The sequence below is a fragment of the Eubalaena glacialis genome, chromosome 3, assembly GCF_028564815.1.
Source record: "Eubalaena glacialis isolate mEubGla1 chromosome 3, mEubGla1.1.hap2.+ XY, whole genome shotgun sequence".
Lineage (NCBI taxonomy): Eukaryota > Metazoa > Chordata > Mammalia > Artiodactyla > Balaenidae > Eubalaena > Eubalaena glacialis.
The window spans coordinates 27771741-27799386 of record NC_083718.1 but is presented as its reverse complement, the minus strand read 5'-3'; the positions used below and the strand labels follow the sequence as shown (position 1 = coordinate 27799386).

The window sequence follows — 27646 nt, the reverse complement described above, 5'->3', positions numbered from 1 at the left end:
AACTGAAGGAGAAAAACCATATGATCATCTCAATAGATGCAGAAAAAGCTTTTGATGAAATTCAACACCCGTTTATGATGAAATCTCTCCGGAAAGTAGCCATAGAGGAAACTTACCTCAACATAATAAAGGCCATATATGACAAACCCACAGCCAACATCGTTCTCAATGGTGAAAAACTGAAACCATTTCCACTAAGATCAGGAAGAAGACGTGGTTCCCCACTCTCACCACTATTATTCAACATAGTTTGGGAAGTTTTAGCCACAGCAATCAGAGAAGAAAAAGAAATAAAAGGAATCCAAATCAGAAAAGAAGAGGTAAAACTGTCAGTGTTTGTAGATAACATGATACTATACATAAAGAATCCTAAAGATGCTACCAGACAACTCTAGCGCTAATCAATGCATTTGGTAAAGTAGCAGGATACAAAATTAATGCACAGAAATCTCAAGCATTCCTATACACTAATGATGAAAATCTGAAAGAGAAATTAAGGAAACACTCCCATTTACCATTGCAACAAAAACAGTAATATACCTAGGAGTAAACCAACCTATGGAGACAAAAGACCTGTATGCAGAACACTATAAGACACTGATGAAAGAAATTAAATATGACACATAAGGCACTGATGAAGGAAATTAAATATGATACAAATAAATGGAGAGGTATACCATGTTCTTGGATTGGAAGAATCAACATTGTGTAAATGACTATACTACCCAAAACAATCTACAGATTCATTGCAACCCCTATCAAATTACCAATGGCATTTTTCACAGAACTAGAACAAAAAATTTTACAATTTTTATGGAAACACAAAAGACCCCAAACAGCCAAAGCAATTCTGAGAAAGAAAATGGAGTGGGAAGAATCAGGCTCCCTGACTTCGGACTATACTACAAAGCTACAGTAATCAAGACAGTATGGTACTGGCACAAAAACAGAAATATAGATCAATGGAACAGAATAGAAAGCCCAGAGATAAACCCACACACATATGGTCAACTTATCTTTGATAAAGGAGGCAAGAATATAGAATGGAGCAAAGACAGACTCTTCAATAAGTGAAGCTGGGAAAACTGGACAGCTACATGTAAAAGAATGAAATTAGAACACTCCCTAACACCATACACAAAAATAAACTCAAAATGGATTAAAGACCTAAATGTAAGGCCAGACAAAAACTCTTAGTGGAAAACATAGGCAGAACACTCTATGACATAAATCACAGCAAGATCCTTTGTGACCCACCTCCTAGAGAAATGGAAATAAAAACAAAAATAAACAAATGGGACCTAATGAAACTTAAAAGCTTTTGCACAGCAAAGGAAACCATATACAAGATGAAAAGACAACCCTCAGAATGGGATAAAATATTTGCAAATGAAGCAACTGACAAAGGATTAGTCTCCAAAGTATACAAGCAGCTCATGCTACTCAATATCAAAAAAACAAACAACCCAATCCAAAAATGGGCAGAAGACCCAAATAGACATTTCTCCAAAGAAGATGTACAGATTGCCAACAAACACATGAAAGGATGCTCAACATCACTAATCATTAGAGAAATGCAAATCAAAGCTACAATGAGGTATCACCTCATACCAGTTAGAATGGGCATCATCAGAAAATCTACAAACAATAAATGCTGGAGAGGGTGTGGAGAAAAGGGAACCCTCTTGCACTGTTGGTGGGAATGTAAATTGATACAGCCACTATGGAGAACAGTATGGAGGTTCCTTAAGAAACTAAAAATAGAACTACCATATGACCCAGCAATCCCACTTCTGGGCATATACCCTGAGAAGACCATAATTCAAAAAGAGTCATTTACCACAATGTTTATTGCAGCACTATTTACAATAACCAGGACATGGAAGCAACCTAAGTGTCCGTCGACAGATGAATGGATAAAGAAGACATGACACATATATACAATGGAATATTACTCAGCCATAAAGAGAAACAAAAGTGAGTTATTTGTAGTGAGGTGGATGGACCTAGAGTCTGTCATACAGAGTAAAGTAAGTCAGAAAGAGAAAAACAAATGCCATGTGCTAACACATATATATGGAATGTAAAAGAAAAAAAAAAGGTTCTGATGAACGTAGGGGCTGGACGGGAATAAAGACTCAGACGTAGAGAATGGACTTGAGGACATGGGGAGGGGGACCTGTAAGCTGGGCGAAGTGAGAGAGTAGCATTGACGTATATACACTACCAAATGTAAAATAGATAGCTAGTGGGAAGCAGCTGCATAGCACAGGGAGATCAGCTCGGTGCTTTGTGACCACCTAGAGGGGTAGGAAAGGGAGTGTGGGAGGGAGACGCAAGAGGGAAGGTATATGGGGATGTATGCATACATATAGCTGATTCACTTTGTTATACAGCAGCAACTAACACAACAATGTAAAGCAATTATACTCCAATAAAGATGTTAAAAAGAAAGAAAGAAAATTTTAAAACTAAGGGTATTTATTTAAGAGCCTCCATAATCTCAGTTTGTTCAGGATTCTGATTGTGCATAGTGTTTTCAACATGTTGGAAATTTTGACATTTACAATTCATAAGGTTCTAATAGGGAGGAAGCTATACAGTAGGAAAAATACCAAAGCTGAATCTTGAAAACGTGGTAAATTTATAAATATAAACAATGTCTTTACTAAAATAATAAATTCAGTATATCATGATGTAATTTCCGATTAATTTTGGCTCTGAAAAGATTAAAAAGAGGAATTTTTTTTTTCTTACAGAATTCCATCATACTTAGCAAACAGTTGGCCACTTTGGGACAGAAGCCTGCCATATATACCATTCTGAGGAGAAAAGTTTATTTTCCACATAGAAAAATGAAGAATGGGTATTTAATTTTTAAATTTCAGATATAAAATTTATGTTTAAAATTAAGTAAAATAATTATCAGAAACTTCAAGAAATTTAAAAACCCTAGTGGAATTTCATGAAATATCTTATATGTAATTTCCAAGGAGCTTCTTTGAACACATTAAAATTGTGATAATCAGAACTAGTTACCAACTCAGAAAATACCAGTCACACTCCAATAGTTTCACAATTTGTATTAATAGCTAAAGGTCAATGCAAGTGTCTCATTCAGGATGGTGGCAAATCCTAGCAATATCTCAATATTTTTCCTGCTGGTTCTTTAAAGTGAGCCACAGTGATATGACTGATATCACGATCATTACCATCATCAGTGCACGGGCGTACGCGTGCTCACACACACATGCACACACCCCTGAGAAGTAAAATCTGTTACTGTTAAAGTTAGTAGGTGATCATGGGGTTTAGACAAACATTTTTTAAAAATTTATTTTATTGAAGTATAGTTGATTTACAATGTTGTGCTAATTTCTACTTATAGCAAAGTGATTCAGTTATACATATACATATATACATTCTTTTTCATATCCTTTTCCATTATGGTTTATCACAGGATATTGAATATAGTTCCCTGTGCTACACAGCAGGACCTTGTTTTTTATCCATCATATATATAATAGTTTGTATATGCTAATCCCAATCTCCCAATCCATCCCTCCCCCACTCCCCCTCTCCCTTGGCAACCACAAGTCTGTTCTCTATGTCTGTGAGTCTGTTTCTGTTTTGTAGATAAGTTCATTTGTGTCATATTTTAGATTACGCATATAAGTGATATCATATGGTATTTGTCTTTCTCTTTCTGATTTCCTTCACTTAGTATGATGATCTCTAGGTCCATCCATGTAGCTGCAAATGGCATTCTGTCATTCTTTTTTATGGCTGCGTAATATTTCATTGTTTATAAATACCACCTCTTCTTATCCATTCACCTGTCAGTGGACACTTAGGTTGTTTCCGTGTCTTAGCTATTATAAATAGTGCTGCAATGAACATTGGGGTGCATGAATATTTTCAAATTATAGTTTTGTCCAGATATATGCCCAGGAGTGGGATTGCAGTGTCATATGGCAACTCTATTTTTAGTTTTTTGAGGAACCTCCATACTGTTTTCCATAGTGGCTGCACCAATTTACATTCCCACCAACAGTGCAGGAAGGTTCCCTCTTCTCCACACCCTCTCCAGCATTTATTATTTGTAGACTTTTTAACGATGGCCATTCTGACTGGTGTGAGGTTGTACCTCATTATAGTTTTGATTTGCATTTCTCTAATAATTAGTGATGATGAGCATCTTTTCATGGGCCTGTTGGCCATCTGTATGTCTTCCTTGGAGGAATGTTTATTTAGATCTTCTGACCATTTTTCAATTGGGTTTTTTTTGATATTGAGTTATATGAGCTGTTTGTATATTTTGCACATTGATCCCTTGTAAGTCACATCATTTGCAAATATTTTCTCCCAGTCCCTAAGTTGTCTTTTCGTTTTGTTTATGGTTTCCTTTACTATACAAAAGCTTGTAAGTTTGATTAGGTCCCATTTGTTTATTTTTGCTTTTATTTCTATTACCTTGGGAAACTAACCTAAGAAAACATTGGTACAATTTATGTCAGAGAATGATTTGCCTATGTTCTCATCTAAAAGTTTTATGGTGTCATGTCTTATATTTAAGTCTTCAAGCCATTTTGAGTTTATTTTTATATATGGTGTGAGGATTTGTTTTAACTTCATTGATTTACATGCGGCTAGACAGGCTTTCTTAATCTATTGAGCACCTAGGCACAGGGCAAGGTGCTTATAACTAAAAGATACAATACTTGCAGTCATGGACCTTATAGTTTAGTGGGGGAGACAAGTAAACAAATAGATGCTATGATAGAAGTGAGCCCAGGGTGAAGTGAAATATATAGATGGTACAGCAACTAAGGCTTCGAGGGTGCACTAACTAAGCCTCAGGGAGGACATTCCTAAAGAGGTGACATCTGCATTATTGAAAAGAAATAAAAGTGAGCCAATTGGAGGAGGCTTTCAAAGAGCAGGGCAACACATAAGAGGGCCTTCAAACAGAGACCTAAGAAAGCAGATGCATTCTAGGAGATGCAAAGAAGTTCAATTCATGGTTAAAGTAGAGGGTACCATTTAGAGAGATAAAATATTAATCTGGAGCTGAAATTCCTGCTGATCTTATAAAACTTTGGGTGTTAGGTAGGGAGGAGAAGCAGTTGCTATAAAACCAAGCCAAAGGCCTTGTCTCATTTAGCAGGCAGGTAGGAAGGTTATTGGTACCATTTGTTTCTTCTCTATTTTTAACAGCTTTATTGAGATGTAATTCATATACTACACAATTCACCCTTTTAAAGTGTACAATTCAATGATTTTTTAGGATATTCACAGAGTTGTGCAACCACTATCTAATTCTAGAACATCTTTATCAACCCAAAAACAAACCCCATTCCCTCCTCACCCAGCCCTTAACACTGCTAATCTATTTTCTGTCTCTGTGGTTTGCTTATTCTGGATTGTTTCATATCAAGAGGATCATACAATATATGTTCTTTTGTGACTGGCTTCTTTCTGTTAGCATAATGTTTTTAAGGTTCATCCATGTTGTAGCATGTATCAGTACAGTTGACCCTTGAACAACAAGGGTTTAAACTGCACAGGTCCACTTATACACAGATCTTTTTTTTCAATACATATGTACTACAGTACTACACAATCTACAGTTGGTTGAATCCATGGATGTGGAACTAAGTGTATGGAGAGCCAACTGTAAAGTTATACACAGACTTTTGACTGTTGGCGGAGGTGGGTGGTAGGGGAGGCAGCATCCTGACCCCTGCATTGTGCAAAGGCCAAATGTATTTCATTTCTGTTTATTGCCAAGTAATATTCCATTATATGGGTATACCAACATTTCATTTATTCATTCTTTAGTTTCTGAACATTTCGGTTGCTTCCGCTTTGGGGCTATTATGAATAGTGCTGCTATGAACATTTATATACAAGTTTTGTGTGGACATTTTTCATTTCTCTTGCATATATACCTAAGAGTGAAATTCCTGGGTCATATGGTATCTAATTTCACTTCTTTGTGGTCAGAGAAAATACTTTATATGATTTCAATCTTTTTAAATATATTGAGGTTTATTTTATGGCCTTACATATGGTCTGTCCTGGAGAACTTTCCATGTACACTTATGAAGAATTTGTAGTTTGCTGTTGTTGGGTGGAGCATTCTATAGATGTCTGTTAGGTCTAGCCAGCTTATAGTGTTGTTCAGGTCTTCTATTTCCTTGTTGATCTTCTGCTTGTTGTTTTACCCATTATTGAAAGTGGTATATCAAAGTCTACAACTATTATTGTTGAATCATTTCTTTCTCCCTTTTTTCTGTCAGGTTTTGCGTCACGTATTTTATGTCTCTGTTGTCAGATGAATACATTTATAATCATTATATTTCCCTGATGGACAGACCATTCAACATTATAAAATATCCCTCTTTATTTTTGGAACTTTTAATTTTGTTTTAAAATCTATTTTGTCTGATATTAGTATAGCCACTCCTTTGCATGATATATTTTTCCCATACTTTTTTTCCCAACCTATTTGTATTTTAGAATCTAAAATGCATCTCCTATAGGCAACATACAGTTGGATCTTCTTTTGTTACCTAGTCTCTGCCATTTCACTGGTCTGCTTAGTCCCCTCACTTTTAAGGTTATTACTGACATAGTTGGATTTATGTCTGTCATTTTATTTTCATTTAATATATTTCTTATGTCTTTTTTTTCATCTATTCCTCCTTTACTATTTTCTTTAGTATTGAGTATTTTCAGTGTGTAACAATTTAATTACATTAATTTTTTTCACTATATTGTTTGAAATATTTTCTTAGTTTTTTATCTAGGGCAGGCCATATCAGAATCTAATTCAGATTTATGCTAACTTAATTCCAGTGAGAAATAGGAAAGCATTCCTATTTCCTACCCCAACTGGCCTTGTTTGCTACTATTGTTATGCATATCATTATATCTATATATGCTATAAACCCAATGACACATTGTCATAACTATTAGCTTGAGTAATTTATATCTTTTAAAGAAGCTGAGGGAAGAAAGGAGAGCCAGTATACATGTATAGCACTTGTATTAACTTCCTTATTTACCATATCTGGTTCTCTTCGTTTGTTCTTATGGATTTGAGTTATCATCTGTTGTCATTTCCTTTCTCCAATATAGCTGTGTTCCCATCCCTCTCTATAATGTTGTTATTAGCAAATATATTACATTTTTATGTTATAGGCCCAACAATACAATTAAACACATGTTGCTTTATAAAATTGCTTTTAAAATCAGTTAAGAGAAAAACGGAAAAACATACATTTATACTCTTTTTTTTTTTTGGCTGTGTTGGGTCTTCATTGCTGCACATGGGCTTTCTCTAGTTGCGGCGAGCAGGGGCTACTCTGTTGCAGTGCGCAGGCTTCTCATCATGGTGGCTTCTTGTTGCAGAGCACAGGCTCTAGGTGCATGGGCTTCAGTAGTTGTGGTGCATGGGCTCAATAGTTGTGGCTCGTGGTCTCTAGAGTGCAGGCTCAGTAGTTATGGTGCACAGGCTTACTTGCTCCAGGGCATGTGGGACCTTCCCAGACCAGGGCTCGAACCCATGTCTCCTGTATTGGCAGGCAGATTCTTAACCACTGCGCCACCAGGGAAGCCCCGTTTATACTCTTTTATAATTGTATAATTACCTTTACCATTGTTTTTTGTGTTTTTTTTTTAATGTAGATTTGAGTTACTGTGTGCTGTGTCTTGCTTTCAACCTGAAGACCTTCCTTTAGTATTTCTTATAACGCAGACTTTCTATGACAAGTTCTTTTCTTTTTGTGTATCTGGAAAAGTCTTACTTTCTACTTCATTTTTGAAAAATGAAGTAGACTTATTTTTTTCTGTTGACTTTTTTTCTCTCCACACTTTACATATGTGATCCCACTGCCTCTGCCCTCCATTATTTCTTATAAGAAGTCAGCTTTTAATTTGGTGTGTGTGTGTGTGTTGGGTGAGGGGGTGTGCCTTCTTTGTAATGTGTTGATTTTCTCCTGCTGCTTTTGAGATTTTCCTTTACTTTGGCTTTCAACATTTTTGCTATGATATGTTAAGTGTGTGGATCTCTTTGTATTGATCCTACCTGGAGTTTGTTGAGCTTCTTAGATGTATAGATTAATGATTTTCATCAAATTTGGGAAGTTTTCAGCTATTGTTCAAATTTTTCCCTCCTTTTTTTCTCTCCTTTTCTTCTGACACTCCAGCTACATATATGTTGATGCAGTTAATGATGTCACACATTCCTCTGAGGTTCTATACATTTTTCTTTACTTTTTTTTCCTCTCTCTCTTCTTTGGATCGCATAATCTGAATCATCCTACAAGTTCAGTAGTTCTTTCTTCTGACATTTCAAATCTACTGTTTAGTCCCTCTAGTGGATTATTATTTTTTGTTTCCTTGTTTATTTGTTTAGTGATTGACTGGACTATTTTAGTGAAGTTTATTTCCCCCACAATATGAAGCCTCTGAGGTCATCCCTCAAAAGGCACAGTCTTGGGCATGCACATGACCAACCTGGTTGTTTTATATTTAAAAATATTACCCAGTAAACTCATTCCTTCAAAAACTAAATTACAAAGAAAATAAAAAAAGAGAGAGAGAGAGGGTGGAGGAACCTATAAATTAGAAGATATTTAACTTAAATACTGTCTGGATATTTAGATATTCAGGAACTACTGTTAAAATATTATGTGATGACTGTGATGTCATTTGTTTTTTAGGAAGTTTTTATCTTTTAAAGATATATAAAATTGAAATGGTAATAAAATTAATCTCCTTCTTCAAGCCATCAAGCCCAGATGGTTTTGTGAGCAAATTCTCCTAAGGCTATTGGCATAAAATAACAATCTCTATATTATTCAAACTAAATAACATATGTTTAAGAATATGGAAATCTTTTCAATTCATTATGTAAGGCTAGCATAGTTCAAATATAAAAAATTGGGCAGACAGAGCTCAAGAATATGTTAACTTTTTTAATATAGATGCATTGTTACTATATTAAAATCAAAACCACTTTATTTTTAAACATGACTTTAAAAATTCTAGAATGTGGTTACATATGCAAAGATGTTTCAACATTAGGAAATTAATGTAATTTACTATAGTAATAGATTAAAGGGAAAAAATGACATAACTGTTTACAATAGGTATGAAAAGAGTTTTTGATAAAATCTAACATGCATTTTTGACTTTATAAATGGTTAATAAGTTGGAATTAGGAGAAAATTTGCTTAACTTAAAACAAATATACATATCAGAGACTAAGTTAATTGATGAAACATGAATTATTCTCATTACATCATGAAAAATAAAAGCATGCTTATTTTTACTTGTTCTCCCACATTGTATTTATAATCCCAACAAATGTGATATGACCAAAGGAAGAAGGGTAATAAGAAGAAAAATGTAACAGAGTGAGCAGGAGGAGGAAGGGAAGGAAGACGATTTCTGGAGAAGAGAGGAGGAAGTGAAGAAGAAGATGGAGAAGGAGATTAGGTTTGGGGAGAACATAGGGAAATATTGGGAGTGTAAATTGGTAAAACAGGTAAGTTGAAAAATATAGACTCATTTAAAATATTTTGGAGGGAGATTGCTGCAGAATGTATATTTTAAATATATGTAACCTATGACTTAACATTCCCACTTCTAAGAATTTTTTCTATAGAAATACTAGCATGAGTATGTAAAGTATTTGTATATGTATGTTTATTTAAGAATACTTTGTGGTGAATTCTACCAAATATTTAAAGAAGACTTACTACCAATCCTTTTCAAACTCTTCCAAAAAATAGAAGAGGAGGGAAATCTTCCAAACTCATTTTTCAAGGCTAAAATTACCCTGATACCAAAACCAGAAAAGAACACTAAAAGAAAAGAAAACGTCAGGCCAATACCTGATGAGTGTAAATGTAAAAATTCTCAACAAAACATGAGAAAACCAAATTTAACAATACCTTTAAAGGCTCAAACACCATGATCAAGTTGGATTCATTTCAGGGATGCAAGGATGGTTCAACATGCACAAATCAATCAGTGTAATACACCAGATTAACAAAATGCAGGATAAAAATCATATGTTTATCTCAATAGATACAGAAAGATCATTTGGCAAATTTTATCATCAATTCATGACAAAAACTCTCAAGAAAGTGAGTATAGAGGGAACATACATAATAAAGGTGAATATAATAAAGGCCATATATGACAAGTCCACAGTAAACCTTATAATCAATGGTGAAAAGCTGGAAACTTTTTCTCTACGGTCAGGAACAAGACAAGGAGGCCCTCTCTCACCACTTAATTCAACATAGTACTGGGAGTCCTAGCCAGAGCAATTAGGCAAAAAACAGAATAAAAGGCACCTAAATTGGAAAGGAAGAAGTAAAACTGTCTCTATTTTTGATGACATGATCTTATGTATACAAAACCCTAAAGACTCCTCCAAAATCTATGAGAACTAATTTAAAAATTCAGTAGATTGCAGGATACAGAATCTATATACAAAAATCAGTTGTATTTCTATACACTAACAATGAACTATCAGAAAGAGAAACTAAGAAAACAATCCCATTTACAATTTCATCAAAAGAATAAAATACATAGGATTAAATTTAACCAAAGTGGTAAAAGATCTGTACACTGAAAACTATGAGACATTGATGAAAAAAAAAAATCAAAGAAGACAAAAATAAATGGAAATATATTACATGTTCATATAGAGAACTAATATTGTTTAAATGTCCATACCATCCAAAGTAATCTACAGAGTCAATGCGATCCCTATCAAGATTCCGTTGGCAATTTTTACAGAAATAGAACAAACAATTCTAAAATTTGTATGGAACCACAAAAGACCTCAAATAACCAAAGAATCTTGAGAAATAAGAACAAAGCTGGAAGCATCACACTACCTGACATTACACTGTATTACAAAGATGTAGTAATCAAAACAGTATGGTATGTGAATAAAAACACATAGGTTAATGGTACAGAATCAAGAGTCCAGAAATAAACCCATGTATACATGGTCAGTTAATTGATATTAACTGGTTAATATCAATATATATATCAATTGATATCAATATATCAATATAAATTGATATATTGATATCAATATATCAATATATATTGATATATTGATATCAATATATCAGTATATCAATATAATATAATATCAACATAAACATCAATTGATATTAACTGGTTTGGTTAATTGATATTAACCAAAATATACAATGGAGAAAGGATAGTCTCTTCAATAAATGGTGTTGGGAAACTGCAACATGCAAAAGAATAAACCTGGAAACTTATTCTACATCATACACAAAAATGAACTTGAAATGCGATTAAAGACTTAAATGTGTGACCTGAAACCATAAAACTTGTAGAAGAAAACATAGATGGTAAGCTCCTTGACATCAGTCTTGGCACTGATATTTTGGATCTGACACCAAAAGCCAATTCAACAAATAAAAAGGCAACCTATCGAATGGGAGAAATTAGTTGCAAATCATGTAACTGATTGGGGTTAATATCCAAAATATATTAAGAACTCATGCAACTCAATAGCAACAACAACACCAAAATCCAATATAAAATAGAGGAACTAAATGGTCATTTTCCCAAAGAAGACATATAAGTAGCCAACAAGTATCTGAAAAGGTGCCTGACATCACTAATCACAAGGGAAATACAAATCAAAACCACAATGAAATATCACTTCATACCTGTTAGAATGATCATCATCAAAAAGACAGGAGATAACAAGTGTTGGCAAGGATGTGGAGAATAGAGAACTCTTGTGCTCTGTTGGTGGGAATGTAAATTGGTACAGCCTTATGGAAAACAGTGTGGTGCTTCCTCAAAAAATTAAAAATAGAAGTACCATATGATCAAGCAATCCCACTTCTGGGTATATCTCTAAAGGAAAGGAAAACAGGATAATGAAGAGATATCTGCATTCCTATGTCTACATCAGCATTTTTCACAATAGACTATATCTATATTATGGGATATTATTCAGCCATGAGAAAGAAGAAAATCCTGCCATTTGGCAACATGGATGGACTTTGAGGGCATTATGCTAAGTGAAATAAGCCAGACAAAGACAAGAGATACTTCATGGTAGTAGTTATGTGTGGAATCTGAAAAAAAAAAAAGTCAAACTCAGAGAAACAGTGGTCGCTAGGGCTGGCGGGTGAGGGAAATAGGGAGAGGTTGGTAAGAAATGTATGAACTTTCAGTTATAAGATGAAAAGTCTGAGGCTCTAATGTAAAACGTGGTGACTGTAGTTGATACACTGTATTGTATACTTGAAAGTTGCTAAGAGAGTAGAACTTAAATATTCTCACCAAAAAACAAAGAAAGGAAGAAAGATAAATGTGTGAGATGATGGATGTTAATTAACCAGGTTGGGTGGGAGGGAATCCTTTCACATTATGTATGTATATCAAGTGATGTACACTTTAAATATCTTACAGTTTTATTTGTCAGTTATAGCTGAGCAAAGCTGAAATTTTAAAGAGAATATTTTGCAAACAAAAAACAAAAGTTAAAATAACTTAAAAACTTATCAGGTGGGAAATCTATTCTGTAAGAAGTTAAGTTTTTGCCTAGCTTTATACTGCTGTAAGTCACGTTATCCTACTTACAAATATGTTTTTCATGGAGAAATATATTTTCAAACATTTCCTTCTTAAGCTATGTTCCTTATATTAAGAATATTTGCATAGATATTTTTATCCAGTTGGGTTAATTAGAGCTAAATTAATAATAACATAGTGAGTTAATTATCACCAACATCAGTGGGTAAAAATCAGTCTCCTAAGATAAACATAATGAGCTAACACAAACTTCCACTATATTCTAATAAATGTATAGTCTCAAGTTTATATCCCAATATCCATAGAACTATTAAATAAAAATTTGAACATCACGCAAAAGCTCTTTGCCATTTTTAGGAGGCAAACCTATTCAGAAATTCAACTTTATGATCAAATATTGTCAGGACAAGATGGTGGAGTAGTAAGACTCTGCCTGGGTATGCCTCCTCCCATGGATATGCCAAAATTACAACTACATATAGAGAGACTATCTCTGAGAACAACCTGAAGACTAGCAGAAAAGATATTCCACAACTAAAGATAAAAAGGAAAAACCACATTGAGATGGGTAGGAGTGGCCAAGACAGTCTAACTGGGACTCACACTGCTGGCATTACAACCCATCATAGCCTTGGAAGTCCTCCCCTGAGGAGTGAGGGCTCAGCCCCACATCAGGCTCCCCAGCCTGGGTGACCTGCACTGGGAAGATAATTTCCCATAATATCTGGCTTTGAAAACCAGTGGTCTTTATGTCTAGGAGAGGCAGACAGCTGTAAGAAACCAAAAATCTGCTGTTAAAGGCTGCATGCAAATATTCACTCCCTCCAAGTCCCAGCACAGGGGCAGCAGTCTGAAAAGTACCTGGGTCATATGTGAAGGAGATTTATTGACTAATTTTAGGGCATATGCCTCAGGGGCAGAGATCTGTTGGAACTTTCTCTGGGTACTGAGGAGCTGGTGAGCATCAGATTTGTTGTTGTTGTTTGTTTATGGCTCGCCCTCTACCTAGCTGTCCCAGTGCTGGCAGGCACCATATCTAACTCTCCCTATTTAAACTATTAATACTGATTGCCCAGTTCTGGGTTCACCTGTGGACCTGATACAGTCAGTGCTACTCCAAATTGATGCCCCCACCCCACCAGACCCAGCAGTCACCCTCAGCTGTCACTAGAGTCCTCCAAATGGCCCCCTGCCCCACCAGACCCAGCCAGCAGCACAGCCCTTCCAAAGCAGCCTCCCAATACACCAGTTCCAGTGGGTAGCATCCACTAGCACCAGAGCCCCTCCAAAGTGGCCCCCTGCCCCACCATACCTGGCAGCCACCCTCAGTTGGTAGTGGAACCTCTCCTAAATGGCCTTCCCACCCCACCAGTTCCAGTGGGTGCCTCCAACAAGCACCAAAGCCCCTCAAAAGCACTGCCCTACCAGTCCTATTGGGCACCCTCAGCTGCCACTGGCATCCCCTCAAAGTGATTCCTGCCTCAGAGGCAAGCCTTGCATAGTAGGGCACTTGAAACAGTTGCAACCAGAACTCATAGCCCACTGCACAGAGGCCAGCCCTGAACACTAGCATGCCTGAGGCAAGCATGTTCTTGCCATGAGAGGAGGACATACAGCTTACACAAGGAACTCTCCTGGAGCACCTGGCTGTGGCTACCAGGGGGTATCACACTACTGGACCACACAGGACACTTACTACATAAAGCCGCTCTTTTAATACTGGGGAAAGTAGCTAATCTACCTAATACACAGAAACAAACACAAAGAGTTAGGCAAAATGAGACAAAAGAATATGTTCCAAATGAAAGAATTAGACAAAACCTCAAAAAAAAAAAAAAAAGAAGTAAATGAAACAGATTAGCAACCATCCAGATAAAGAGTTAAAAGTAATGGTCATAAAAATACTCACCAAACTCAGGAGAGGAATGGAGGAACACAGTGAGAACTACAACAAAGAGATAGAATATATTTTAAAAGGAATCAAAGCTAAAGACTACAATAACCAAAATAAAAAATACACTAGAGGGAACCAATAGCAGATTAGATGATACAGAAAAATGGATCTGGAAGACAGGCTAGTGGAAATTACCCAATCAAAACAGCAAAAAGAGCAGAAAACTACCAGAGCTCATTTCAGTAAAGTTGCAGGATACAAAATTAATACACAGAAATCTGTTGCATTTCTATACACTAACAACAAAAGATCAGAAAGAGAAATTAAGGAAACAATCCCATTTACCATCGCATCAAAAACAATAAAATACCTAGGAATAAACCTACCTAAAGAGGCAAAAGACCTGTACTCCAAAAACTATAAGATGTTGATGAAAGAAATTAAAGATGACACAAACAAATGGAAAGATATACCGTGTTCTTGGATTGGAAGAATCAATACTGTTAAAATGACTATACCACCCAAGGCAATCTACAGATTCAGTGCAATCTCTATCGAATTACCAATGGCATTTTTTACAGAACTAGAACAAAGAATTTTAAAATTTGTATGGAAACACAAAAGACCTCAAAAAGCCAAAGCAATCTTGAAAAAGAAAAATGGAGCTGGTGGAATCAGGCTTCCTGACCTCAGACTATACTACAAAGCTACACTCATCAAAACAGTATTGTACTGGCACAAAAACAGACATATAGATCAATGGAAAAGTATAGAAAGCCCAGAAATAAACCCATGCACCTACAGTCAATTAATCTACAACAAAGGAGGCAAGAATATACAGTGGAGAAGAGACTGTCTCTTCAACAAGTGGAGCTGTGAAAACTGGACAGCTACATGTAAAAGGATGAAATTAGAACATTCTCTAACACCATATACAAAAATAAACTCAAAATGGATTAAAGTAAGTATAGTATCCAGTAAGACTGGATACTATAAAACTCCTAGAGGAAAACATAGGCAGAACACTCTTTGACATAAATCACAGCAATATTTTGGGGGATCCGTCTCCCAGAGTAATGGAAATAAAAGCAAAAATAAACAAATGGGACCTAATGAAACTTAAAAGCTTTTGCACAGCAAAGGAAACCATAATAAAAATGAAAGGACAACCTGTGGAATGGGAGGAAATGATGCAACTGACAAGAGATTTATTTCCAAAATATACAAGCAGCTCGTACAACTCAATAACAAAACAAAACAAGCAAACAAAAACAACCCAATCAAAAAATGGGCAGAAGATCTAAATAGACATTTCTCCAAAGAAAACATAAGGATGGCCAACAAGTACATGAAAAGATGCTCAACATTGCTAATTTTAGAGAAATGCAAATCAAAACTACAATGAGTTATCACTTCACTCCAGTCAGAATGACCATCATCAAAAAGTCTACAAATAATAAATGCTGGAGAGGGTGTGGAGAAAAAGGAACCCTCCTACACTGTTGGTAGGAATATAAATTGGAATAGCCACTATGGAGAACAGTACGGAAGTTCCTTAAAAATCTAAAAATGGAGTTACAATATGATCCTGCAATCCCACTGCTGGGTATACATCTGGAGAAAACTATAATTTGAAAGGATACATGTACCTCAATGTTCATAGCAGCACTATTTACAATAGCCAAGACATGGATGCAACCTATATGTTCATCTACAGATGAATGGATAAAGAAGATGTGACATATATATACAATGGAATTTTACTTGACCTTAAAAAAGAATGAAATAATGCCATTTGCAGCAACATGGATGGACCTAGAGATTATCATATTAACTGAAGTAAGATCGAGAAAGAAAAATATCATATGATATCGCTTACATATGGGATTTTTTAAAAAGATACAAATGAACTTATTTACAAAATAGACTCACAGACTTAGAAAACAAACTTATGGTTACCAAAGGGGAAGGGGGGGAGAAGATAAATTAGGAAGTTGGGATTAACATATACGCACTACTATTATATAAAATACATAACCAACAAGGACCTATTGTATAACACCAGGAACTATATTCAATATTTTGTAATAACATACATATATATATATATATTCTTTTTCAGATTCTTTTGTGCTGCACAGATTCACTGTGCTGTACACCTAAAGCTAACACACACAATAATGTGAATTAACTATACTTCAATTAAAAATTTAAAAAATAAATAAATTATAATTAAAATTTGAAAAAAACCAGAAAAAAACAAAAGAAACCCAAAAAATGAGGATAATTTAAGGGACTAGAGGGGCAACAAGTTGTAGTTATCTTTGCATTTTAGGGGTCCCAGAAGAAAAAGAGAGAAAGGAAAAAAACACAGAAAACCTATTTGAAGAAATAATGACTGAAAATTATCCTAACCTGGTGAAGGAAACAAGCATCCAAGCCCAGGAATGACAGAGTCCCAAACAAGATAAACTCAAAGTGGCCCACACAAGACACATTATAATTAAAATGCCAAGAGTGAAATATGAAGAGAGAATCTTAAATGCAGCAAGAGAAAAACAAATACTTACATGCAAGGAAATCCCCATAAGAATATTAGCTAACGTTTCAGCAGAAACTTTACAGACCAGAAGGGAGTGGCACAACATATTCAAAGTGCTGAAAGGAAAAAACTTACAACCAAGAATACCCTATCTGACAAGATTATCATTCAGAATTGAATGAGAGCTAAAGAGTTTTCCAGACAAGCAAAAGCTAAAGGAGTTAATCACAACTAAACTAACCTTTCAAGATATGTTAAAAGGACTTCTTTAAACAGAAAAATAATAATAAGTAGAAATATGAAAATTATGAAAGAAAAAATATCACTGGTAAAGGCAAGACTATGGTAAAGGTAATAGATCAACCAACTATAAAGCCAGTATGAAGGTTAAAAGACAAAACTAATAAAATCATGTATAGCTACAATAAATAGTTAAGGAATACACAAAACAAAAAGATGGTGTAAAAAACAAAACCTTGAGAGGGGGAGTAAAAATATAGTGCCTTTAGAACATGCTCAAACACTTTAGAGCATGCATCACCTTAAAATAGACTGCTATATGTACATAGGTTGTTATATAAGAACCTCATGGTATGGACTTCCCTGGTGGTGCTGTGGTTAAGAATCCACCTGCCAATGCAGGGGATATGGGTTCGAGCCCTGGTCCGGAAAGATCCCACATGCCATGGAGCAACTAAGCCCGTGTGCCACAACTACTGAGCCTGTGCTCTAGAGCCCAAGCCACAATTACTGAAGCCCGTACACCTAGAGCCCCTGCTCCACAACAAGAGAAGCCACCACAATGAGAAGCCCATGCACCACAATGAAGAGTAGCCCCTGCTCGCTGGAACTAGAGAAAGCCCATGTGCAGAAATGAAGACCCAATGCAGCCAAAAATAAAATATTAAATAAATTAATTAATTAAAAAAAAAAAAACCTCATGGTAACCACAAACCAAAAACCAATAATAGAGCCACAAAAAATAAAGAGAAAGGAATACAGCTATTGTACTAAAGAAAGTCATCAAAATACAAGGAAAGAGAGTAAGAGAAGAAGAAAGGAACAGAGAACAACAAAAATAACCAGAAAATAATTAACAAAATGGCATAAGTACATATCTATCAATAATTACTTTAAATGGAAATGGACTAAATGCTCCAATCAAAAGACATGGAGTGACTGAATGGATTTAAAAGCAAGATCCATATATATGCTGCCCACAAGAGACTCACTTCAGATCTAAAGAAACACACACAGACTGAAAGTGAAGGGATGGAAAAACATACAGGCATACTTTGTTTTATTGTGCTTTACTTTATTGCACTTTGCAGATATTGTGGTTTTTACAAATTGAAGGCTTTTGGCAACTCTGCATCTGTCAAGACCATCAGTACCATTTTTTCCAACAGCATTTGCTCACTTTGTGTCTCTTTGTCACATTTTGGTAATTCTTGCAATATTTCAATCTTTTAATCATTATTATTTATATTATTATTTAGCTTATTATATTTAATGTAATAATATTATATAAGTTATAGTGGTCTTTGATCAGTGATCTGTGATGTTACTATTGCAAAATGATTACAACTAGCTGAAGACTCAGATGTTGGTTAGTATTTTTTACCAATAACGTATTTTTAATTAAGATATGTACATTGTTCTTTTAGAGAATGGTATTGCACACTCAATAAACTATATTACGGTGTACACATAACATTTCTATGCATTGGGAAACCAAAAAATTCATGTGATTTGCTTTATTGCAATGTATGCTTTATCACGATGGTCTGGAACTGAACCTGTAATATCTCCAAGGAATACCTGTATTCCACGCAAATGGAAGCAAAAAGATAGCTGGGGGTAGCAATATTTATATCAGACAAAATAAACTTTAACACAGACTGTAATAAGAGACAAAGAAGAACATAAATAATGATAAAGGGATCAATCCAAGAAGAATATATAACACTTGTGTATATATATGCACCCAACATAGGAACACCTAAATACATAAAGCAAATATTAACAGACAGAACAGAAGAAATTCACAGTAATACAAGAACAGTAGGGTTCTTTAAACCCCCCTTATATTAATGGATGGATTATCTAGACAGAAAACCAATAAGGAAACATTGACATAAAAAGGGAACCCTCCTGCACTGTTGGTGGTAATGTAAATTGATACAGCCACTATGGAGAACAGTACGGATTTTCCTTAAAAAGCTAAAGATAGAGCTACCATATGACCCAGCAATCCCACTTCTGGGCATATACCCTGAGAAAACCGTAATTCAAAAAGAGACATGTACCACAATGTTCATTGCAGCACTATTTACAATAACCAGGACATAGAAGCAACCTAAATGTCCCTCAACAGATGAATGGATAAAGAAGATGTGGCACATATATACATTGGAATATTACTCAGCCATAAAATGGAATGAAACTGAGTTATTTGTAGTGAGGTGGATGGACCTAGAATCTGTCATACAGAGTGAAGTAAGTCAGAAAGAGAAAAACAAATACTGTATGCTAACGCATATATATGGAATTTTAAAAAGCAGTACTGATGAACCTAGTGGCAGGGCAGGAATAAAGACGCAGATGTACAGAACGGACTTGAGGGCACGAGGGGGAAGGGGAAGCTGGGATGAAGTGAGAGAGTAGAATTCACGTATATACACTACCAAATGTAAAATGGATGGCTAGTGGGAAGCTGCTGGATAGCACAAGGAGATCAACTCCAGTCTTTGTGACCTAGAGGGATGGGATAGGAAGGGTGGGAGGGAGGCTCAAGAGGGAGGCAATATGGGGATATATGTATACATATAGCTGATTCACTTTGTTATACAGCAGAAACTAACACAACTTTGTAAAGCATTTATACTCCAATAAAGATGTGAAAAAAAAAATGACACATTAAATCAGGTTACCTTACGATATGCATCCAAAGCATTCCACCCAAAAACATCAGAATACACATTATTTCAAGTACACATGGAATATTCTCCAGGATAGATTACATTTAATGACACAAAAGAAGTCTCAATACATTTAAAAAGATTGAAATCATATCAAGCATCTTTTCCAGTCACAATGGTATGGGACTAGAAATCACCTACAATAAGAAACTAGAAAAAAACACAAGCACATGGAGTCTAAACAACCATTGGGTCATTGAAGAAATCAAAGAGAAAATAAACCAATACCTTGAGACAAATAAAAGTGGAAATACAACATTCTAAAGTCTATGGGGTAGGGCTTCCCTGGTGGCACAGTGGTTAAGAATCCACCTACCAGTGCAGGGGACACAGGTTCGAGCCCTGGTCTGGGAAGATCCCACATGCCACGGAGCAACTAAGCCCGTGTGCCACAACTCCTGAGCCCATGTGCCACAACTACTGAAGCCTGTGCGCCTAGAGCCCATGCTCCACAACAAGAGAAGCCACCACAATGAGAAGCCTGCACACTGCAACGAAGAGTAGCCCCCACTTGCCACAACTAGAGAAAGCCCGTGCTCAGCAATGAAGACCCAACGCAGCCAAAAATAAAAAATAAATAAATAAATTTATTTTTTAAAAAAAGTCTCTGGGACGCAGCAAAGGCAGTTCTAAAAGGCAAGTTTATAGCCATACAGGTCTACATCAGGAAAGAAGAAAAATTACCAACAAACAACCTAAACTTACACCTAAAGGAACTAGAAAAAGAAGAACAAACAAAGCCCAAAGTTAGCAGAAGGAAAGAAATAGTAAAGACCAGAGTGTGGAAACGAATAAAACAGAGACAAAAAAGGAAGGAAGGAGGGAAGGAAGGGTCAATGAAATGAAGAGTTGGTTCTTTGAAAAGATAAACAAAGTGGATAAAACATTAACCAGACACATCAAGAAAAAAGACAGTTGGCCTAGATAAATAAACTCAGAAATGAAAGAGAAGTTACAACTGACACCACAGAGATACAAAATATTGTAAGGAATTACTATGAAAAATTATACACCAGCAAATAGGACAACCTGGAAGAAATGGATAAATTCCTAAAAACATACCATCTTCTAAGACTGAATCAGGAAGAAATAGAAAATCTGCATAGGCCAATCACTAGTAATGAAATTGAATCAGTAATCAAAAAATTCTAACAAACAAAAGTCCAGGACTAGATGGCTTTACAGGTGAATTCTACCAAACATTTAATGAAGACTTAATAACTATTCTTCCCAAACTATTCAAAAAAAAATTGAGCAGGAACTAATTCAATGAGGCCAGCATCACCTTGATACTAAAACCAGACATAGACATTACAAACAAGAAAATTACAAGTTATTATCACTAGTGAACACAGATGCAAAATTACTCAACAAAATATTAGAAAACCAAATTCAACAATTCGTTAAAAGGATCATACACCATAATCAAGTGAGATTTATCCCGGGAAAACAAGGGTGATTCAATATCCACAAATCAATCAATGTGATATACCACATTAATGAAATGAAGGATAAAAATCATGTGATCATCTCAGTAGATGCAGAAAAGAACTTTTCACAAATTCCATTTATGATAAAGATTCTGAACAAAGTGGGTATAAAAGAAACATACCTGAACATAATAAAGGCCACATATGACAAACCCACATCTAATATCATACTCGGTGAAATGCTGAAAGCATTTCCCTAAGATCAGAAACAACACAAGGGTGCCCAGTCTCTCCACTTTCATCAACATAGTATTAAAAGTCTTATCCACAGCAATCAGACATTAAAAATAAATAAAATGAATCCATATTGGAAAGGAAAAAGTAAAACTGTTTGCAGATGGCATGGTATTATATATATTAAAAATCCTATAGATCCCACCAAAATACTATTAGAACTAAAAAATAAATTCAATAAAGATGCAGGAAACAAAAGTAGCATATAGAAAGCTGTTGCATTTCTATACACTAGTAACAAAATTATTAGAAAGAGAAATAAGTAAAGGGAATTAAGAGGTACAAACCTGTAGTTATAAAATAAGTCACAGGGATGTAATATACAGTATAAGGAATATAGTCAATCATACTGTAATAATTTTGTGTGGTAACAGATAGTTACTAGATTTATCATGGTGATCATTTTGTTATTTATTTGATTGTCAGATCACTATGTTGTACACCTGAAATGAACATAATATTGTATGTCAACTGTACTTTAATAAAATAAAATGTTATATGTCTAGCTAATAAACAAAAGAAATTCAACTTTATGGTAACTAGATACAGAATAAGTATAGATTTAACTTAGTTTTTTGGCACATGTATGTCAATTGATTTCCACAATTGTTTCAACACTTGTTTGTTGTACATCTACTAATCAAGCTACTGTTAGAAACTAGGGGTATAGTTAAGGTTCCTACCTTCTGTATTCAAATTTTAATTGGGAATTCAAGAATTCAAATTATTATAATTCAAATTCTAAGATGGGAAATGGATAATTAACAATATGTAAACAATATAATATGTTGTATCAAGAACTATGAAAGAAATACACTAGGTGATAATACAGAGAGATCCATTTAGATACCATCTTAGAGGTGGCATTGAGTTAAGATAAAAGGGTTTACATGAACAAGTAATGTGAAAAAATGTGGAAAGACTAATCTAGGTTTTTAAAAACAAACATACTTTAGAGATGTAGCAGATACATAAACAGTTATAGACCAATGCATTTGAAAACTTAAAGAGAAAACATTCTAGAAAAATACAGTTTTTTAAAGGTGACTCAAAAAGAAATATAGAAGTTGAGCAAAGAAACTTAATCAGTATTTAACAATCTTTGGGGGCGGGGAGAGAGCACTAGCACAGATCATTCCAATCCTAGATTGCAAAATGAAGTTAGCAAATTATCATATACCAATTCAGGCAAGGTCTATATGAGAAAGAAAAATTATAGGCTTATCTTATTCATGAACCTAGATACAAAATTCTGAATAAAATATTAGTAAAATATATCCACCAATATATGAAAAGATATATGACATATAATTGGTTTATACCAATTATAACAACAACAAATATGACATATAGTTGGTTTATACCAGAGGTGCAGGTTAATATAATATTTTAAATGTTTTAATGTAATTTACTACATTAATAGATTAAAGGAGAAAACTACCTGATCATCTTAATAGGGACAGAATGAAGCTTTACTTTATTCTTACCTCATATCATAATTACTTACCTCATATCATACATTAAAATAATCTGAGATTAATAATAATGACAATAATAATAAAATAACCTCAGAAGACATACATGTGGAAGGCTAAACTGAAAAACTTTTAAAAAGAGATAGGAAAATATCTTTATTGCCTCAGGAAAAATTTTCTATAATCAATAAAAGTACCTCAAATTATAAAAGCAAAGATTTGATAACTCATTAATAGATACATGAAATGATGTTTGACTTTATTAACAATTAGAGAAAAATATTAATAGCCCAGAGAGGTCTGTTTTACACACACCAGATTGATAAATATGTTAACATTTTCGACTGTTGTTGGTGAAAATATGTTTCAGCATTCAGGCTTCTATAACAAAATACCATTAACTGGGTGACTTATAAACAACAGTTTATTTTTCACAGTTCTGGAGGCTGGAAGTCTGAGATCAGGGTGCCAGTGTGGTTGGTTGAAGGCCCTCTTCTGGGTGTCAGAATTCTCATTGTATCCTCACGTGGTGGAACAGACTGGGGAGCTCTCTTGGGCCTCTTTTACAAGGGCATTAATCCCACTTATGAGAGTTCTACCCTCAGGACTTAAGCACCTCTCTAAGGCTCCACTTACTATTACCATCGCATTGGGCATTAGGCTTTCAATATACGAATTCTGGGCACACACAAACATTCACACCATAGAAATGTGCATCAATGGGAACACTTACATACATTGCTAGTAGAAGTATAAATTGGCACAAACAGTTTGAAAGATATTTTTACACTGTCAGCCAAAGTTGAAGATGCATATATCAAATGGTTCCGCAATTCAACACCAGTATATACCTTAGAGAAATCCATGCACAGGTGCATCAAGAGATGTGTGAAAGTATATTTGTAGCAGCATTGTTTCTAATAGGAAAAAATTTGAAACACTAATTTCCATTCATAGAGAAATGGATAAACATTCTCTAGTATAATTATGCTATAGAATATATACATTATACAGCTGTGAAAAATAAACACAGCAACACAAATCAACATGAATGTATTTCACAAACATAATATTGAATGAAAAAAGCAAGTCGTAGAAGAAAAGTACAGTATGATTCCATTTATATAAAATGCAAAAAGTTGAAAAATTAAATAATATGTAGTTTATTAATACATATATGTGGTAAACTAGTTTTTTAAAGCATGGATATTGACCTTGTATCCTGAAACCTTGCTATAATTGCTTATTAGTTCCAGGAATTTTTTTGTCTGTTCTTTGGGATTCTCTACATAGATAATCATGTCATCTGTAAACAAAGAACATTTTGTTACTTCCTTCCCAATCTTGTAAAACTTTTATTTCATTTTCTTGTCTTATTGTGTTAGCTAGAACTTCCAGTATGGTGTTGAATAGAAATCTTTGTCTTGTACCTGTTCTTAGGAGGAAAGCATCTAATTTCTCACCATTAAGTTTTTTGTATGTTCTTGTAGATGCTCCTTTGTCAAGTCAAGGAAGCTTCCCCTCTGTTGCTAGTTTGCTGAGAGATTTTATCATGAGTGGGTGTTGGATGTTGTCAAATGCTTTTACTGCATCTATTGATAGATTATATGCTTTTTCTTCATTAGCCTGTTTATGTGATGGACTATATTAAATGATTTTTAATGTTGGACCAGACTTGCATAACTGGAATAAATCCCATTTGGTCATGGTAAATAATTCTTTTTACACATTATTGGATTTAAAATGTCTGTAGCTTTATCTGTAATGTCTTTATCTGGTTTTGGTGTTAGAGTAATGCTGATCTCATAGAATAAGTTGGGAAGTATTGCCTCTGCTTCTATTTTCTGGAAGAGATTATAGAGTACTGACATCCTATATTCCTTAAATGTTAGAATTCACCAATGAACCCGTCTGGGCCTGGTGCTTTTTGTTTTGGAAGGTAATTGGTTATTTATTTATTTTATTTAATGCATATATCCCTATTCACATTATTTCTCTTTGTGTGATTTTTGGTACGTTGTATCTTTCAGTTGGTCCATTTCATCTGAGTTATCAAATTTGTGGGCATAAAATTGTCCATTAATTGTTCATTTAATAAAGAGTATTCCTTTATTACTCTTTAATGTCCATGAGATCAGTAGTGATGGCCCATTTTAATTTCTGATATTAGTAATTTGTGTCCTTTGTCTTTTTTTCTTAGCTCAGCTAGAAGTTTATTGACTTTATTGATCTTTTCAAAGAACCAGCTTTTGGTTTCATTGATTCTCTCTACTGCTTTTCTGATTTCAATTTGCTGATTTCTGCTCTAATTTTTATTATTATTTTTCTTCTGATTGCTGTACGTTTATATTGCTTTTCTATCTCTAGTTTCTTAAGGTGGAAGCTTAGATTATTGATTTTTAGTTCTTCTTTTCTAGTGTATGCATTCCATGTTGTAAATTTCCCTCTACACACTGCTTTCAGGTCATCTCCCAAATTTGATAAGTTGTATTTTCATTTATTTCCAAATATTTTAAAATTTCACTTGAGATTTCTTCCTTGATCCATATATTACTTAGAATTGTGTTGTTTAATCTCCAAATATTTAAGGAAATTTCAGATATCTTTCTGTTATTGACTTCTAGCTTAATTACATTGTGATATGAGAGCATACTTTGATGATTTCTAATTTTTTAAAGTGTGTTTTGTGGCCCAGAATATGGTGCATCTTGGTGAATACTCCATATGATCTTGAGAAGAATGTGTATTCTGCTGTTTTAGGATGAAGTATTCTTTAAATGTCAATTAGATCCAGTTGATTGATGGTGCTCTTCAGTTTAACTGTGTCCTTACTGATTTTCTGCCTGCTGGATCTATTAACTACTGATAGAGAAGTTTTAAAGTATCCAGCTATACTAGTGGATTTTTATATTTATATTTTCTATTTAATAATATTATATTGTATATTTGAAAGTTAGTAAGAGAGTAGATCTTAGGAGTTCTTATCACAAAAACAATTTTTATAGCTATGTATGGTGATGGACGTTAACTAGACTTACTGTGGTGATCATTTTGCAATATATAAAAATGTCAGATCATATACTGTACACCTAAAGCTAATAAAATGTTATATGTCAATTATATCTCAGTATTTTAAAAAATCAGGCCAGTGACTATATGTGAGTGGGTGGAAGAGGGGGAAGGAAGAGACATACAGGAAATGTCCAAGTTACTGGCAATGTTCTGATTCTTGATATGGGTGATTATTACACAGGTGTTCATCTTGGTATTATTCTTTAAGGTGTGTGTTTTGTATCATATATTCTTGTATAACATGATTTATTATTTTGTTTTAAAAATTAGTAAATAAATGATATTTTAAAAGAAATAGAAATAAAATATGCATATGTACAGAATGTCAGATATCCATTTAAAGAATGTTGCCTTGGATGCCATAAAAAAAATCTACATAATTGGATTGATTAATTTGGGCTTAGAAAAGATTGTCCTTATAAAAGATATATTTTGTGGTTAAACAAGAAAGCAAAATAGAAGAAATAATTCTTGAGTAGGACTTGAAGGACCAGTAGAATATAGAGATGGAGAAGAGAGACTGGGTATTCTAAGAGAAGGGAGGGGTACAAACAGTTTGGAAGGCAAAAAGAACACACCTGGCACTTCCCTGGTGTCACAGTGGTTAAGAATCTGCCTGCCAATGCAGGGGACATGGGTTCAAGCCCTGGTTCAGGAAGATCCCACATGCTGCAGAGCAACTAAGCCCATGCACCACAACTACTGAGCCTGCACTCTAGAGCCCGTGAGCCACAACTACTGAGCCCATGCACCACAACTACTGAAGTCCACACACCTAGAGCCTGTGCTCCGCAACAAGAGAAGCCACAGCAATGAGAAGCCCGTGCACCACAAGGAAGAGTAGCCCCCGCTCACCGCAGCCTGAGAAAGCCCACACACAGCAACGAAGACCCAACACAGACAAAAATAAATTAATTAATTAAAAAAATTAATATTAGATTAGTTTGTAAAAAAAAAAAAAGAACACACCTGAAATATAATATGGCAAGTGAAATTGAATAGGAAAAAAATGAACCTTCCATGAAAAGTATTGGAATAGTTTGAATTTTTGCTGGATATAATTTAGGGGCCACTGAAGTTTCTAACCAGAACATGACTTAATGAAATACAGTTTAGAGCAGATAAGTTAAAACATGGCAGATTAAATATATTTATTTATCTCTTTTCTCTTCCATAATCTTGCTAAAATAACAAGGAGAAACGTTTTTAAAGTTGCAAGCCTATGAAAACAAACAATGGGAAAGGAAGCAAGCACAGAAGATAGAAAGCATAGAGAGAACTGGTAACTGACTTAGTAGAGCACAGAAATTCTGTTAATTAAGAGCTTGCAGAAGGGAATTCTG

The 27646-nt window shown here is 34.6% G+C and overlaps 1 protein-coding gene across 1 annotated transcript in view; it reads left to right on the top strand.

Moving 5' to 3' along the window:
* CATSPERE (catsper channel auxiliary subunit epsilon) overlaps nt 1-27646 on the top strand; it is a 268765-nt gene that overhangs the window by 86399 nt on the left and 154720 nt on the right. The window contains exon 8 of the mRNA XM_061185394.1: nt 2760-2866. Within this exon, the coding sequence (XP_061041377.1) occupies nt 2760-2866 (107 nt within the window). The remainder of the gene's footprint in view (nt 1-2759; nt 2867-27646) is intronic.